General features: G+C 54.3%; 1 protein-coding gene across 4 annotated transcripts in view; it reads right to left on the bottom strand.

Moving 5' to 3' along the window:
- Positions 1–15,795, bottom strand: part of NTRK3 (neurotrophic receptor tyrosine kinase 3) — a 208,628-nt gene extending 192,833 nt beyond the window's left edge. The window contains exon 1 of one of the 4 annotated variants that reach the window (XM_063169867.1): positions 15,004–15,795. In XM_063169867.1, the coding sequence (XP_063025937.1) occupies positions 15,004–15,251 (248 nt within the window). In that variant the 5' untranslated portion in view covers positions 15,252–15,795. The remainder of the gene's footprint in view (positions 1–15,003) is intronic. The other 3 variants (XM_063169868.1, XM_063169869.1, XM_063169870.1) reach the window with 3 other exon arrangements.
- Positions 15,796–17,654: the final 1,859 nt, after the last annotated feature.

The raw sequence follows: 17,654 nt of genomic DNA, 5'->3' as shown, positions 1-17,654 counted from the left end.
TCTCAGCCTCCCTCCACGGGTAATCTGACCCCTCTGATGCCTCTTTTTCCCTGCTCTGTTTGCTTCTGAGCTCTCTCCAATTTGTCGATATTCCCATAATAAGGTGCCTCGAACCTTTTTTATTATTATTTTGGGGGTTTCTGTTGTTTTGCTTTGCATTTTGTTTTTTTTTCAGTGAGAATAGCCAGGTTGCAGCTCTGCTCCCACAGCTCCCCCCCTCCCCGAACACAGCCCATCACTGTGAGTTTGGGGCCCTAAGCCAGTTCTCAGTCCATTTGGCAGTGTCCAAGGCAAACTGAACTAATTTTGAGAGTAAGATTTGGTGAGACACTATATCAAATGCTTTGCTAAATCCAAATATATTAGGATTTCCACGTTCTGCTCAGCCACTAATTTCGTGATTCCATCAAAAAGAAAAAGCAATCAGGTTTGTCTGGCAAGATTTATTCCTTCTAAATCCCTGCTGTTATTGCTCATGCTTTCCTTATCCTCTAGTGCTTCACTTTCTTAATACTGCAGGACTGGAAGCGTTTGCTGGAAATTTATTTTTGCTATTTATATGGATTTTGAAAATCTGCCTCTGCTCTCCTCCGCTGCCCCCTGCCTTTCCCACTGCCGTTTAGCATCCCTGTGCTCCCACCAAACACATCATCTCCTCCATCCTCCTCCCAAAGGCAGAGCACAGCAGCATCATAAGCCCAGTGTTAATACACAGCTCAGACACCAGATACTGGAGAAAAAACTAATAAAAAAAATGTTTGGCAGCAGGAGAAAGGTCTAAAGGAAACATCCAGCTGGGTCAAGCCCAGGTCCATCACAGAGCATCACCAACAGTTAATGTTAAATGCCTTAATCAGCCATCCTGAGCATCTCCATGTTTTTCTTGCAAATTTTCTGGCAGCCACACTCCGGGTGATCAGGGAGAGTTGAGCCACAAGTGACACAGGTCGGTGCCATTCCAGGGGACACACACAGAGTCCATGCTGGGTCAGGGCCAGCACTTCTGTAAACCAAACCCTGAACCACTCTCAGGCAGCTGAGGAGCTCCTCCAGGCCTGGGACTTGCAGAGAAGGGTCAGGAAAGGCTGCACTCCTGCTCTAGGCTGGCACCCCAGGTTCCCACTCGCACCTTGAGGGCTGAGGTGCTCAGAAAGCCACATCACAAAGCACTCAGACCTCTTGCTGAGTTTTCCTCCCCAGTGAGCCAAGCAGAACCCTCTAAGCCCTGTGTTCCCACAGCAGCTTTGCAGACAGCACCACCCCAAAACACCCCATGGGTGACCCCATCCCAGCTCTGACTGTGCATCCACTGGCCTCTGTGGGAGCAGGGCAGAGCTGCCCCTGCATTCCAGGGCATCCCTCACTCCTGCTCCTTAGGAGCTGTGCTGGAGTGCCACCGGTTTCTGCTCACCAGGGTTTAGAGAGACCCAGTGATCTGTACACCAAATAAACCTGCCTGGGTGCCAGCTGCCTGCACACCCTGGGGACACCCCAGCAGAGCAGCAGAAACTTCCAGCCTGTACCAGGGACAAGCCATGAGCTCCAGACACAGCCTTTCCATACACACTGACACCTCCCAGCACATCCAGGTCATGGCACTGAGCTCATGTTTGGCTTCCCACACCTCCACCAGGTCAGGTCTCTGTCAGACCCTTTGCCTCAGCTCCTGTGTGTCACAGACATCTTTTATGAAAAATCCTTTCCTTAGGATTTTTTGTCCTGAGAAGCTGAGAGGCCTGAGGAACAAAATGTAAACATTGATTATCTGCTGCTGTGGAATGCAACAGGTGCATCTGTGACTGGCCCATGTTGGTTGTTTCTAATTAATGTCCAATCACAGTGAGCTGGCTCAGACTCTGTCCCAGCCACAAACCTTTGTTATCCTTCTTTGCTATTCTATTCTTAGCTAGCCTTCTGATGAAACCTTTTCTTCTATTCTTTTAGTATAGTTTTAATGTAATATATATCACAGAATAATAAATCAAGCCTTCTGAAACATGGAGTCAGATCCTCATCTCTTCCCTTATCCAAGAGCCCCTGTGAACACCATCACACCCGTGTGCTGTTTCAGAGGAACAAAAAAACACAGCATGGTCATGCCAGCAGCTCAAGACTCAGAAACAGGGCATCAGCACCCAGCAGAAGCCCAGGTGACAATTCTCCCTTGCACAAGGGACCTCTGCTGCCCACAGCTCCTTCAGTGAAGGGAACTTACACAGGGGCACAGTGAAGCTAAGCTATGGCATGACCGCAAGCACTCAAGGGATAAAAGGAGATTTTCTCTTTACCCCAGCTATTTTTACATCTCATAAATGTCTCCTATCCCAGGAGCCCTGCTGAGGGCTGGGACACCAACACCCTGCAGTTCACAGCCAGCTGGCTGCAGCCCAGCTGAGGATGAGAGCCCAGCCCGGCTTGCAGAGCAAGGATGACCTTCCCCACAGGCAGGCAGGCAGGCAAAATGTCCTCCACCAGCTCCCACTGGTGAGTGATCCTGAAGGAGCTGGGGGGAGGGATTAACCCATCCTGGGACAGCTGCCCTCCATCAGCCCATCCCTGCCCCAGCCTCACCACGATTTACAGCACAGAGCAAGGGGGGTCAGCAGTGGGGAACTCATGGGGACAGAGGATTTACAGGGAAGGGCTGGATTCGGGGGAGGCAGAGCAAAGCAGAGGGTGATTTACAGGGTCAGCAGCAATTCACACAGCAGGTAGCACAGGGGAGGCAAGGATTTACAGGGGCAGGAGAGAAGGGCATTTTATGGGGCTTTATTGGGAAATGAGCTTCCCCTTGCCCTGACCGCTGTGACCCAGGGAGGGACGTGGGAGCTGATGGATCCCCAAGGAGCCTCCCCCTTCTTCTGGAGGTCACAGACAGGCCACATCAGGGGGAACCATCCCTATCCCAGCATGGCTGCATGCTGCAGCTGCTTCTGCTTGGCCACAACAACCTCTGGGTCATTCCAGCCTGTCCTTTTCCCACCACCACCCTAGGGCAGTGTTCCAAGGGCAGCCTTGGTGGTCAGTGCTTCCAGAGAAGCTACAAATAAACCCTCAAACATCTCCTCCTGTAGTTGGGGGCCCCTCCTTCCTCCTGGCAGGCCCCACAGCCCCTCCCTGGTTTCTCCCCCTGCCAAGCACGCAGGGTCATGGTCTGCTGTCCCTCCAGCCCTTGGTGGGGACAGTGAGCCAGCCCAGGGTCACCAGCACAGACACACTGAGTCACATCACCCACTCCCCAGTCCCATTTTCCAGCTGCTTCTGGCACCCAGCAGGAGTTGGGGTCAGCCCCACACATGACCCTGAGCACATCACTTTGGGCTAGCAGGTTCTTTCCCTGTCCCACAGCATCTGGGATTGCAGCAGGGCTGGTGAGGGACACACTCTTCAGCAAACAGCACAAAACGTGAGGGGTAGCAGTGTTTTTTGGGTCTCCAGCTACCACAAATGTCCCAGCCCTGGCTGTCCTGAGTTGGCAGGTGCCACGCTGGGCACAGAGGCACGAGGGCTACCCTGGCCTGCTCACACTGCACATGAAGCAAAAAAAGGAAATAAATGTATAGGAAAAGCTGTCCCAGCACAGCAGCTCTACCATGTTGTGACATCCCCACTTTGGAGCACACCATGGCTGGTCTCTGCCAGCTCAGCCTTGTGTCCAGGAATGAGCCAGGACACACAGGCTGCTGCCCCAGCTCCTTCCTGCCACTGGTACAGGACACAGGCTGCCCCTCCAGAAGTGACCTTTGCAGCACATCATGGCCTGGGGACCAAAGCACCAGCCGTGCCAGCTTTAGGGTGCCCCCAGCTGACATGCCAGCCCACACCTCGCATGCTCCTACATTTACTCCCCAAAAAGAGGCTCGCAAAACAAGAAGGGGTGAGGTTTATCCTCAAAGAGCCAAAAAAAGGGGGAATTCACTCAGACATTTCATCTCATTCTCCAGACACTCCCCTATTTCATAACAGATACAGGAGGCCACATGCTAAACAAGTGCAACCCCTGCAGGACTGCAAACCCCAACCTCCTGCAGCACCGGGCTGCTCAGCACAGGGGTGCAGTTAGGGGTGCAATGAGACTCATGCCACTGGCAGAGAGAGGGATGGAGATAAACAGCTCCAAGCACTGACCATAGACACCCATGAAAGCATCAGCACTGCCCTGGCATGGCATGAAAGAGATGAAAATAAAGTTGTGAGCAGCCTGCACAAAGCAAGAGAAGTTCCTCTCTCTCAGCCTGGAGAGATGATGCTTTGCAGCCCAGACAGGTCACACCAGGCAATGTCCCAGTATGTAGGAGCCCAGATAATGCCCAATCCTTTGCAGGTGAGGACTCATCACAGCCCAGCTGATCCCACACATCCTCAGCTGAGATCCATGGGCAACATCCCAAACAAGCTGGTCCCCTCATCACTGTGAAACTTCCAGAGAGGCACGACAGCAGCACCCACCTCACATCCTCACCAGAGCCACAGACAGCAGCAACACCAGTGCCCCCCTCCTGTTCCCCCAAAGTTTGACTAAAGCTCAGGAGTATCTTTGCTTTTATAAATCTCTGCCTTTTAATGATGGCTTCAAGGCTCAGAGAAAAAAAGGCCCATTAAACTCACTGAATAAGTTAATGGGGCAGAGAGAATCCATTTCAAAGCCACCCCAGGCTATTTTCCTCTGGAGCTAAAGCCTGAATAAGCAAAAAGGAAAAATTAAAACTGTACAGTGCTTTGCCAATAAATAACCCCCAGTGTAATCTGCTAGCAGGCAGGCCTCCATTTGCAGAGATAATAGGATGCAGATCAGCTGCAAACCACCTCCCCTTGCAGGGACCACCACCTTTTGATTGCAATTAGCTCTGCTGAGCCAGGAGCCTCCATCTCCTGCCTGTCCCTTTCCACGTGCCTGGGCAGGAGGGAATGACACATCCTGCAGGAAATGCCAACATCCAGCACTTGGCTCTGCAATTCCCCAACATCAGTGCTCCAGGCACTCACCCCTGCTTCTCTGCCCCATTTTTCCCAAGCCCTCCTGCACCTTCATGCCTGTCTTCTCCCCCTCCTTCACCAGCAGCGCTGTGGGTCCATCCCTCACCCATCAACCAGAGCCCACACACAGCTGCTCCTCCCCAAACACTTAAAAAACAAGTGCATGTCCCAGAGAGCAGGGAAAAAAATAAAAAAATCCCTGCTTGTAAACGTTGATCCCACTAGACGCAGTTTGTTTACTATTTAATATTTAAAGATGCTAATTAAGTGTCCAAATAAATAAATCTGTGCTCCCTGTGCCTTTTGGAAGGCAGGGATCCTTCCCCTGGGGCCAGAACATGCTGGGCACCCTGCTTGGGGCAGAGCCTGAGGGTGCCACCACCATCCCCCTTGGAAGGAAGGCAGCACACCAGGCTGGGAGATCAGACACATCGAGTCCTGGAGGGGAGCACAGGCAGGGCAGGGCACAGAGAGGAGGATTTCCAGGCAAGGGGGGCTCGTAGTGGCTCCTCTTGGCCCTGGGATGGGATCTCAGACACAAGCCGGGGGCCAAGGGCCAGAGGATGAACCCACAAAGTGATGGGGGGCACAGACAGCAGCACACATCCCCACAGCCACCAGCAGCCAGCTACAGACACCCACATCCCTCCCAGCTGCCCAGAGCCAGGAAAGAGAACCACCCCAGTTCCTTACCTGAGAGCATCCCTGCTCCAGCTCCTCTTCCCCAAACCAACACACAGCACCTTGCCAGGAGCAGAGACTGCTGCCTGCCTCCCTCACAGCCCCCCACATCTCTCCACAGTTCAGCTCTTCCACCTGATACCTCTTCAGCCTCATTAGGCTCTGCCTCTCCCAAATCCGCTCCAGCTGTATCCTGCACCTTGCCATTAACCCCCACAGTGCCAGCCCTGCAGAGCTCCTCCTTGTCCCTCCCTGCCCAGCCACCATTCCTGCACCATGTGGGTGCCCTGCCCACCCTCCTTGGGCTCAGGCTTTGCTTTGATGCTCCCAGGACACCCCTCAGCACCTGCCCTGACCTGAAATGAGGGGAACAACAACTCCCAGGGTGATGCTGATTCACTCTGTGCTACTCTGCCCTGTCCTCCCAGACACCAATGTGTCCAGAGCCCAAGTGAGGCTCAAAAGAGGAATAGTCCCCAGCAAGATTCAGCTTCTCTGAACAGGCACAAAGAAAGCCCCAGGAGGAAGGGATGCTCTCAACAGGCAGGGCAGCTGGGAGCACACAGCATCCTTGACCCTGTGTCCCACTGAACTTTGCTTGCTCTACAAATGGCTCAGGGGCCTTCACCTTACTTTTCCCGAGAAAATTTTGGCTGGGAGAACACAGGCAAGGCATGATACAAAGCCAGGATCCACCTCACTGCCCCAGGAACAGCCATCCACATCCTGGAGGAAAGAGTTTTGGGGACAAGAGAGATTTTCCCAGCCACAGAGCTCCCCACAGGCAATCCCAGCTGTACAGGAGGGACACAAGGGATGCCCAAGCTGGCCCTGCCTGCCTGGGTTGGGAACAGCAGGAGGAGGGCAGGCAGCCCAAGGGAGCACTTGCACAGCTGGATCACAGACTGGAGAGCCAGGACTCGTTGTTCCCAGCCCAGGTCACTGCACAGCATTTCCATGGAGAGCTGGGATGGGGGATGAGGCCAGGGCTGCTCCAGGAGCAGAAGGAAAGTCAGCAGCTGCAGGCACCCGAGATCTCCCCCATGTGGCTTCATGTCCTGGCAGGGTCAGGAGTTAGAGCCTGGCATTTCTGCAGCTCAGCTGAGCGTTCATATTCCTAATTTACCCTGCCAAAACCCTGAGCATGCACTCAGCAGCACTCAGATTCCCAGCATCTGTTTGAGCATTTCCACATTAACATTTCCTAGTGGGAACCTCCTGGTGAGAACTAGTTAAGGGACAGCCTTGCAGAACCCAGGAGGATGGGGGCTTCACCATGCTCACATCTGCTCCTACCCACTTTTAAGTCCCCCAGGGACAATGCAGAGCAGCCAGCAAAGGCACCAGTGCCCTGTGCCCTTCCCAGCACGGAGCTGCAGAAGAGGCTGCATGGGGGCAGCACTTGGGCTCAGCCTCTCCCTGCATCCTTCTCATTTAGCTGTCACTTCAACAAGCACAGGAGTCAGGAATAAACAACCTGATTTGTGCATGTACTGTCAAACTCCCTTGGGAATCCTTCCTGACCTCTCTGCTCCACTGCTGGGAATTTTGTTTTTAATTAAAAAGGCAGTTTTTATTTATGCAGACTGAAGCTGGGGGTGATGGCACATGCAGGTACAGGAAGGCACAGCCACTACCAGGCTCCATTGTCCACCATACCAAAACACTGGGGGGCAGCTGGAGGAAAGCTGGCTGCACACAAGGCTCTGGCTTCTCCTTCAGCTCCTCAACTGCTACAGCACATGAAAACAAGCTAAAAATACAGCACATGTTTTCCTGGTGCCACCCTTCCAGGCAAGCCAGCTCTCACACAGAGGGGAACAGGGAAAGCTCCCCAGTTCCTTGGGGTCTGGAAACCATGTGGGAAAGGGATACCCAAGGACAGAGCACAGCAGGGTTGGTGGAGCTGCCCTTGAGCTGGGCACTGATTCCAGTGCAGTGCTCCAAGGGGATTCCAGAGAGATTTTAATCCCTCTTTCTTCAGCTGAAGCAAAGCCCAGGCCCTGAGCAGTATCATGGCTCTGACCCATGATCCATCACCCAGTCCCCAACACACCTCCACTCAAATGTTGCCTCTGCCACGATGCTGGGGGTCCATTTGCTGTTGCATTGCAGGACCACAGGGCGTCACAGCCCTTCCACCATGCTGGCAGCCCTTGGCAATGGCCAGCAGGGAAATAACCAGCCCCTCTTTGGCCCAGCTGCCAGGGAAAATGAGATAATCCCAGGAGCTGCCCATGGAGGATGTTACAGGGTCAAGGCCAGATTCCTGCCCTCACTCACCCTTGCCCTGTCTCACACCAGGCTCTCAGCCTTCCTCCCTTGGAGAAGGACGTGTGATCTCTTCAGCTCCCTGACCTCCATCCAGCCTGTTCAGCAGAGGTTTAATCAAAGGAGCAAAGAATATTTTACTTACTCTGGATGCCCTAAAAGACAGCTCACAGCCTGTGCCCTCAGGATTTCTCCATGGACCTCTCTCATGTCTGCTAAACACAACAGGACCAATAGAACAGCCTTGTTTATCCCTCCCTCCATGCTTGGCCTCTCCCTAACCCTGGCCAGTGCTGGGCTAAAGGATCTCCATCCTCACTCTGCTCCTTGCAGGCCAGTTCCACCACTGCTCCATGCCTCAGTTTCCTCATCAGTACAAAGGACAGACCCATCAGAGGCTTCCTGGCAGGATCACAGCCAGAAGCTGCTCACAGAGGGCAGGTCATAATTGCCCAGCAACACCTTCACACTGCGCCTGCTTTGGCTCGGCCAATACCATCCAAAAAGCTGCAAATCACCTCAATTCACAGACGGGCTGGGGCTGTATCCCGCTGGAAGAGCTCTGGGTAGGTGGGGATGCACTCACCAGTGCACAGAGCAGAAAGCCACGACCCAGCAACCCACTCAGCTCCTGGGGGACCCTCCAACACCAGCGGGTGCCCACACAGGAATGGGGATGCTGGACACAAGAGGGGTCCAGCACCGCGGGCACCCAGAGCAAAGGCTTTCCAGCGTGACAGCGAGCAGGGAGTGACCCCGAGCCCCCACAAAGATGCGGCTCGGAGCCGGCCGCGCATCCCGCATCCCGGAGCCGGCCGCGCATCCCGCATCCCGGAGCCGGGCTGTCTGCCGCTGCCGCTTGCCCTCTAGCGGCACAGCCGCCTTCAGACGGGAATAGCGGAGCGGAGGAGCCGGGATGCGCCGGGCTCCGGCAGCCCCAGCGGGGCTCAGCGGGCAGGCCGGGCGCTGTGGGACACCCACGGGGATGCTCGTTTGTCACCGCTCCGGCACCAACAGCCTCGGTGCGGAGATTTGGGCGAGGACGGGGACAGCCCGGTGCCGGTGCTGCTTGCATGGCTCTCAGGAACCTGGAGAACCACGTGAGGTGAGTGAGCTGCTGGTCCTCGTCTCATGTGGGCACAGAGTGCTGTGATACCCAACCACGAAGTGCAGCCTCTGAGCAAGGAACTCGCCCACAGCACCCCCTCGACAACAGCTTTGCTGTGCAGAGGGGAAAGCAAGAGGATCTGGGGAGAGCAGAGCCCACAGGCTGCTGTCAGACACACCTGCTTAGAAAGCACCGACAGCACCTGTGGAAGCCCCATCTGCAGGAAACACCAAACTCCCGCTGTTCCACAGGGCCTGGCAGTAACACTCCGAGTTACAAGCACTAGTAACACTCACTTTGGAAGCCTGGCAGGTTTAGGGCTTGGGTTATTTCCCACTTGTCAGCAGCCCCCTAGATGGGATCCACCAAACCCAGCCATAAACTCCAGGACAACACCAAGCAGGGGCTCTTCACTGAGCAGGACAAGCCAAGCTCAATCTACCTGCAGGGCTCCCCAAAGGTGATCCCATGGGACATCTCAGGGACTCTTTTGTAGCTTCACTGACACGACTGGGTGCATGGCTGGTCACAGGGCTGTGGGAGACCTCAAGCAGCCTCATGCCCAAGCACATGACATTGTTTTGCTTCATAAGGGCGAGCTAATAACACAAAGCAGACCCAGAGAGCTTTCCCTGACTGAGCTCTACAAAAGCCTCCATGGACAACAAGGCAGCTCCTTCCTCAATCTCTTCTTCCTCCCTAAACATCTGTCCTAGACCTGAAACACCTCTGTCTCACCTCTCCAATGTAAGGAGACAAACCATCAGTCAGAACCAATTTAGACCTCCCCAAAACCTGCAGGACATGAAGACTTGGGACACGTCACATGCACCCTGAAACCATCTGGGCCACCAGCTCCTCCTGTCAGGCCAGCAGCTCAAACCCCATGTTTGGCTCAGAAGAAGTCTGGGAAGTGCTGTCAGGCACCAACACTGTCTCCTTCCTGAAGAAACACCTGACATCACCTGTGCCCGGAAAGTGCCTCTCCCCAGGATTGGTCAGCAGACAGATCGACAGGAAGAGCAGGGCAAGGAGCCAAGAGCCAGCCACAGGAAAGGGGGAGGACACAGATCACTGCTCCTGGCTTAACTCACCTCCAGAGCATCAAGACCATATATCTCAGCCCAACTCTTTGTCTCAAATAGCTCTGCACCCTTTTCTGTCCTCAAAGCTTGGTGCTGTGCCCGCCTTCCCCATCCTGACATCCTTCAGGAGAGATGCTCTGCATGAACAAGAGCCTTGCAAATCTAAGATGGATTTAATTAAGGATCTTTTTGATCATCTCTGGAGCAGCCAAAGCCTCTGGGACCAGAGATGGGAGGCTTTGGGAAAGCAGAGCCCTTCTTCTCTGGAGAGTAGTAGTACACGAGGCACACTGGGCACAGCATGGCTGATTCACAGAGAGGAGAAAAGTTTGTGCCTGCTGCCTGAAGCAGAGCAGTCAATAATTTGAGCACCACAGGAGCCTTTCTCATGGCTGTTTGGGTCACCAAAGCAAGTCCTGCTCCCTCCAGCCCTTCCAGGAATAGGCCTGCCCTTTCTTTCTTGCCTCCTTCCCAGCCACGGGCACAGAGGAGCTTTCCCTGTCCTCAGCTCTCCGTGCAGCAGCAGGGAAGGGGTGCTGCTGCTCCAAGCACCCCCCCTTCTCTCTCTCCCCCTCTCCACATGCTGCCAGCTCCCACCAGCGAGTGGGGGCTGCGCTGCCGCTCCCCCCGCAGCTCCCGGCGCTGACGTGGCACTGCCACCCCCGGCACGGAGCTGCTGGGACAGCCCAGCAGCAAAGAATAAAGATTCTCTTCTTGCCTATGGAGAGAGCAAGATGCTTCACTTGGCCCAGCCAGTGAGACCCAAAAGTCCTGCTCCCACTGTGGAGCAACCCAACCTCCTCTTGGGTTGCTCTGAATTCATCTCACCTTTGTTGAAAGCAGCTAGGAGCTGCACAGATCCACCCTGACTATCCACACACTGAGTGTATTTCACCAGAAGAGCCCCCGTTCTCCCCAGCAAGGCTGGCTAAAGAGCAAGGCTTCCTATACCAGGGACATCTCCCTACCCCCAGGGAGCCCAGGGGTGACACACGCAGGCCACCACCGCCTGCCTAGCAGCATCTCCGCAGTGCCATAGCAACAGCTGAGGAGTAGGGAGGCCCAGATGGCAAACTCCTCCGTCTGTCCTTCCCCACGCACGCTGCCGGCGCACGCAGGCGCTGCCCACGCTGCCAGCGGGGTGATGAACCCCCAGCCCGGCCACCCCTGGCACCCTGACAACCTCCAGTCCCGTGTGTGCCAGGGCTGGGGACCTTCCTGCCAGACCCCCACAGTGCCAGGGCTGGGGACTCACCTGCCAGACCCCCACAGTGCCAGGGCTGGGGACTCACCTGCCAGACCCCCACAGTGCCAGGGCTGGGGGCCTGCCGTGACAAACACACACACGGGGGCCCAAGGGGTTCTGTGCCACAGCAACTCTGAGATCAAAGTTCTGCATCTGAGCTTGCAGTGAGTAAAGCCCCACGTCACAGGGGTGAGCGTCTCTGTAAGTCACGCCAGGCTGGGGACACAGCAAAGGCCACCCAGTTGTACAGGAAAGGGGATGGCATTGATGTGCCCCAACCCTGTGGTGACCTCTCCTGAAATTGGGAGGGGGAAGAACAGAGCTTGACTCCAAACTCAGCCAGGTCCAAGCTGGCTCTCTGGCTGGACAGGGCTGCTGGCAGCTCTCACAGGGGTCTGTGTACAGGGTCTCATCTACCCAAAATCAGGTACGTTTCTGGGCATGCTGGGAAAGGGCAGAGGGACATCAGCCAACCCAACCTCCTCCTCAGGGCAGGAGCCTCCTGCCTTTCCCCTGCCTCACCACTGACCTGGCACCACCTGGATTTGCAAGGTTGTGTGTTGCTGTCCCCTTCAGCCCAGCCAGGGCAGGAGCCACCCAGCCCTGACTTTTACCAAAAGGAAGCTAGAAGCACCAGCAATTGAAGCAAAAGCCATTCCTTTGAAAGGTGCAACAGGATGGTGGGGTACCAACCACACTGAGGTACCCACAGGCCTGGCCTGCCCCACCATCCTCCTTGGGCAGCACTACAGCCTGGCTGTTGTCTCCTGCTCCTCTTCTGTTGTCCTCACCTCACAGGGTCTCATCAGCCCCTGAGATAAGTGATATAAACCCAAAACTCCTGATGGTTCAACCCAGTGCTGGGTTGGGATGGGATGGCATGGAGGGGTCTTGCCCTCCCTTGAGGGGGTAGCATGGACAAGCCCTCCAAGATGGCTGTATTGTTTTTTTTTAAACAGCTCTCTGAGTGGGCTCTGGCAGTCTATCATCAGCAACACTCAAGCTCTGATTTGGAAGCTGAGCTCTCTTTTGGATGTGAACAAGGCTCTGCCTGGTCGCAGGGTTGTTCCACCACCCCACACTCCATTTGCTTTTTCACCAGTCTCAAGATCGAGCAGCGACCACCACCTTCCCTGGGCCTGTGGGGAGGTTCCAGCTGGGTCACTGCACCCCTCAGCCACTGGGACAGGACTGAGCCTCCCCTGCTCACCCCCAGGCCAGATGGAGAAGGTGCTTTTGCCCCCTGGCTGCCCACAAGCTGCCTAAAGAGGCCAAGATCCCCAAGAGCATGGCAAGCAGGGAGAAAACACTGCTCCTTGCCCAGCTGAATCAGCCTCACATGCCAGCAGTGATTCAGCCATGACCAGGCTGGGCTTCTAGGCACCCTCACCCCAACACCCATGATGATGTCAGGGCTGGCAAGGAGAGGCCTGACATCAGCCTGGAAGGGTGCAGGACCTGCTGCCTTCCACACAAGAGCATGAACATGGTTCAAGTCTGGCTCCCAGCAGTGACCCCTTTGCTGGGAACCATCCCTGCCACATAAATCAACTCTCTGCTCCCATCAGTATCCCCTATAAACCACCACTGCCTCCCCAGTAAGCACAGACCCCTGTGGAAAGTTTTCATCTGTGCACAGTCTCAGCCCCTGAGAGCATTTTGGGGTTCACCCCAGCCCTGTGCTCCAGCCCTCCCAAGCCCAAAAAGGGAAGCACGGGTCCAGCAGCGATGCAGGGGGTGGAGGAATGTGCTTTGCTCACTGTGAAGCAGAGAGACATATGAATTCCAGCAAAAACTGGCACCTTCTTCTCCTTCCCCAACTTAGGAGAATCTCCTTTCCAAAAGAAAAAATACCCAATATCTGTTTCTGGAGTTGTCCCCTTTTTTTTTTTTTCCCACTCCTTTTTACAGACTGCTTATCAGCATTTTTCATTTTCAAAGCAGCAAAGACATTTTCTGGGCACAAAGCACTGGTGTAATACTACCTCTCCCAGCAGTTCAGATGTCTGTGCAATCTGACAACGCACAGTTGCTCACGCTGGTGGCTCCCAAACCCTTCCCTGCCTTTCCTGCTGCTCCCCGGCCCCCGAAGGGTTAAAACTAAACCACAACAAACAGCGAGCACAAGGGAAAAACACGAGTTTCTCCGACTTGCCCAGCATCACCCTCATCCCTCCAGCATCGCGGGGAAAACACGCCAGCACCACGGCGCAGGATAAATATGGGGCAATTGGGAGGGGAGTGCTACGTTAGCTCCCCCCATCTACTCTCCCCATTGCTGCTGTTTTTATGGAGGTTTGCTGGGAAGGGGGAAGGCAGGGCTGTGGATTCAGGGTCAGTGACCTGCTGAAAACCTGCCTGGGTATCTCATGGACCCGTAAGCAAACAGGGAAAGCAGCTCCCGTCATCTTTACCCAGCAAAGGTGATGAGCAGAGCTGCGAGAGAGGCACTGCAATTACTCCATGGCTCTGCTGCAATCGCACTGTGACCAAATAAAACAGCCCCAGGAAGAGACCCAAAGCCTTCTCCCTCCGTGCAACCATGCCACCGAGGTGAAAAAAATTAAATAAATAACCCTCCATTACTCATTTCAAACCTTGCTGCATTTCACTGCCAGAATAAAGGATTCCACCTCTTCCCTGCTCAACTCCCACTGGCAACTTGCTCTGGGGGCTACATTTCCCTAAATGCTCACATTTCAATTAGCATTAGAATAATGAAATGGCTCAGAGTTCATCTCACCCAAAAATGTACTGGAAAATAAAGAGCAGAGATTGGAAGCAATGAGGAATTTTTTTTTTTCACACACACACCAAGAGCATGATGGATTCTGAAGAGGGAAATATATTCCTTTCTCGACTCCACACTGATGAGATTAACATGGGCTTTGCTAACTGCCTCTCCAAACAAGGATAATGCAACTTCAAGTTGATTTTCCAGATAAACAAGCATGCAAACAAACGCAAAGTGCTCAACTAAAAATATCTCGCTGCTCCGATGCTTCTCCCCACCGCTGCCACCACCCCGAACCTAAAACACACAAATCCTATCGCGGCACCACGACGAGTTACAAAATTGCAACAATATGAATTAAATAAGCTACTTAAGGAACGTCTCACTGTCCTATTTTTATTTTTTTTCTCCTCTTAAAAATGCAAAACCGCAGATCCCCTGATACACTCAGCCAGGGCAGGGAAGGGAGAATTTTCTGATGTGGGGATGTAAAAAATAATGACATTTTCACTGGATGCAAAGTAAAAGCAGTTCAGAACTTGCTTTTCTCGCCCAATTCGGGTGAATAAGCAGCGGCGTGTGTCTGTGGCGTCCGCGTTCCCCTTGCAGAAGCAAACAGTTAAAGGAAGCAGCAGCTTTAGCATCTTTGCCTGCTGCTCTGCCTCCTGCTAAGGAATCAGATCTCATTTACTTTATTCCTCCTAAGCCTTGGCCAAACTGTTGCTGGGCTTTTTATGATGGTCTCTTTTTTTTTTAAGGGGGATGGGGTAAGGGGGAAGGCAGATCTGCATGCTGCGCCCGGGGAGCCGAGCCCAGGCAGCGCAGCGATGCCGGGGGCACCTGAGCCCAGCGCAGCCCGCGCCCTGCCGGGGAGGGGGAGCCCTGGGGGACCCCCACTTACATGGAAGTGATGTTCCTTGAGATGTCCGTGATATTGATGCTCGTGTTGCCATTGCTGCTGCCTGAATCCTGCCCTTCCAAGAGAGGGAAGAGGTTCCCATCATCCGGCTTCTTGCAATTGATGTCTGTCTTGCTGCAAAGACAATTAGCAGGGCAAGCCAGCACCGAAAGCAGATAGTCTCCCCAAATGCTCCAGAGCAAAAAAACCCTCCAGAAAGTGCACTTGGTAGGGCAAAGAGAGACATCCATCTCCGATTGCTGCTTCTAAAAAAGAGGAGGAGGAGGAAAGGGGGGATGGAGGGAGGGGAAGGGGGGGAAAGGGGGGAAGGAAACAAAGACAGAGGGGAGGAAAAAAGAAAAAAAAAAAAAAAAAAAAAAAAAAAAAAACAAAAATCAACAACAACAAAACCTCAAGCGATCAGCTGCAAAAATCCTCCAGCAGATGAAATCATGCTGGCAGCTGGCTGGGAGAGGCTGTAATTCCCGCTAGGGCAGCGGCCGCGGCCGCGGGCGGGGATGGATGCATGCCGGCCCGGCCGCCCGCCGCTCCCGCAGCCGCTCCGGAGGATCGCAACGGGAGGCTGGGGAGGGAGGGATGGGAGGGGAGGAAGGGAGGGAGAGAGAGAAGCAGCCGGGGAAATAAATAAATAACAAAAACGGTGCGAAAGTCACCAAGTCCCACCTACTGGGCAGAATTAAAATTGACACACCTGCAAAAAAAACAGACAGAGGGAGAGGGAGAGGAGGGGGCGATCTCCCCTTCCCATCTCTTCCCTCCCTCCCCCGGCCTGGCCAGCCCTGCTGCGGCGGGCACAAAAAGCAGGGGAGGAGGAAGAGGAGGAGGAAGGCTCGCAAAGAGAACCGGGCTCCGCAATAAAAAGGATTCCCCACCCCCCCTCCCTCTCCGCTAAAAATCAGTGCAGGAGAAGGAGGAGGAGGGGGGGAGAGAGGGGAAAAACCCCACTGCTGGAGCCCAGAGGAAAAGTTGAAGCTGGGGTTAAATTTGTGCTGGGGGAGAGCAGAGGGGCTTTGGCTCGGCTCCTGCTTTCTCAAGCTCTTTTGGAGGACGATGCTGCCTTTCGCTTGGTTGTTGGGTGGGTTCCCCCCCCGCCCCTCCTCCTCCCCCAACCCGGACATAAGGGTGGAGAGGAAAGAGAGATTAAACTGAACTGGAAGAGAATAAAAGCCAGTGTGGATTACAGCAATTTAAATGTGTTTTTTCTTCTTCTTTGGAGGATCCTAGCGAGAGAGGCAGATCAGACGGCTGGGTGTGAAAAAAGCGACTGAAGAGCATCCAGGAAGGACTTTCTAGAAAAGATGCAATCCCCCCCCCCTCGAGCCCCTAAAAAACGCATCGGGGACCAAGGCGGCTGCCGGGAAGCGCAGGCAGGAGCAGCCACGGTCGGGGCTCCCGTCCTCCCTCCCTCCCTCCCCTGGCTTCCCCCTTCCCTCCTGCAGCAGATTCTGCAATCAGACATGCAAAAAAAAAAAAAAAAAATCCTGAAAGAGGAAGACTGAAGTGTTGAAAAGGCTGAGCTCGGAGCGCCGAAATGGCATCAGGAGAGCAGTGAGTGCGAGCTGAACAGCAGAGCGAATTAAGATGCATGGTGCATTTTTGGCAAGCACAAACCCAAGCAGATCAGAGCTCTGCTTAATTTGCTCTGCTTTTCCACAGCGCTTTTCTGCATGCCTTTTTTTTTTTTTTTTTCCCCTCCTCTCCCCAATAGTTTCATGTCTCTGCTCCTCTGCACAGACACACAGCAATAAAGGGATGGTGCTGCAGGCAGGAGCACGGGCAAAGGGAAGAATTACAGGTGTAGGACTCCACGTATTTCAAGGGTCTACTTCTGGCAGCAAAGTGCTCTGCACAAGGAGGAGAGACTGAGCCAACACTTTCAGACTCTGTTACACACCCAGAACCATCCTGCTCTGGAAGGGGCAACAGGATTTGGAGGGAAAGAGGGAAAAGCTCCACCACACCGAGAGGATTTGCAAGTGGGATTCATACACCCACGGCCCCCTGGAGGGAACCTGTGCCAGTGGGACACAGGCAGGGCCCCTGCTTGGGCAAGCCCTCACCCACTGCTGCCCAGCCCTGCCAATGGCAGAGATGTGCAAGGGGATGCTCACTCCAGGGCATCAGTCCTGCTCCCATGGGATCTTCTGGGGTGCCAGGAATTTCACCAGGGTTGCTCCTCCCAGGGGAAGCAGGTGTATTGGGCTAGAGAAGAAATAGCAAAGTGGGAGGGCTGTTTTCTCCCTGAGCCCCTCCTCCTCTGAATTACCAAAGTGAAACACCTGGAGCAGAAGAGGTCACTGGAGTGCCTGGCACGGCAAGAAAGAGGAGCTCTGGGGAGAATTTTGTAGATTCCCTCTCCCATGAGAAGCATCTCCCATCCAGAGGCACCAGAGAGGACAACACCCAGGAGTATCTTCTACTCCCTGCCTCGCTTTCCCTGCCTGTATCAGAGAAATGCCATTCTTGTGGCTCAGCCCTGTGACCAGAGTGCAGAGGACACTGATGGGGCACCATGTCATATTCCCCTGCCGATGGGAAACACCCCACGATGTCCACTCAGCACGTGGGCTCATCCCCCAGCAGCATCAATGATGCCACACTGCCCCCAAAACCAGGGCCCAGCATGACACCAG

The sequence above is a fragment of the Melospiza melodia genome, chromosome 15 (assembly GCF_035770615.1).
Source record: "Melospiza melodia melodia isolate bMelMel2 chromosome 15, bMelMel2.pri, whole genome shotgun sequence".
Lineage (NCBI taxonomy): Eukaryota > Metazoa > Chordata > Aves > Passeriformes > Passerellidae > Melospiza > Melospiza melodia.
The sequence above is the reverse complement of the archived record's forward strand: the minus strand, read 5'-3'. Positions and strand labels throughout refer to the sequence as shown.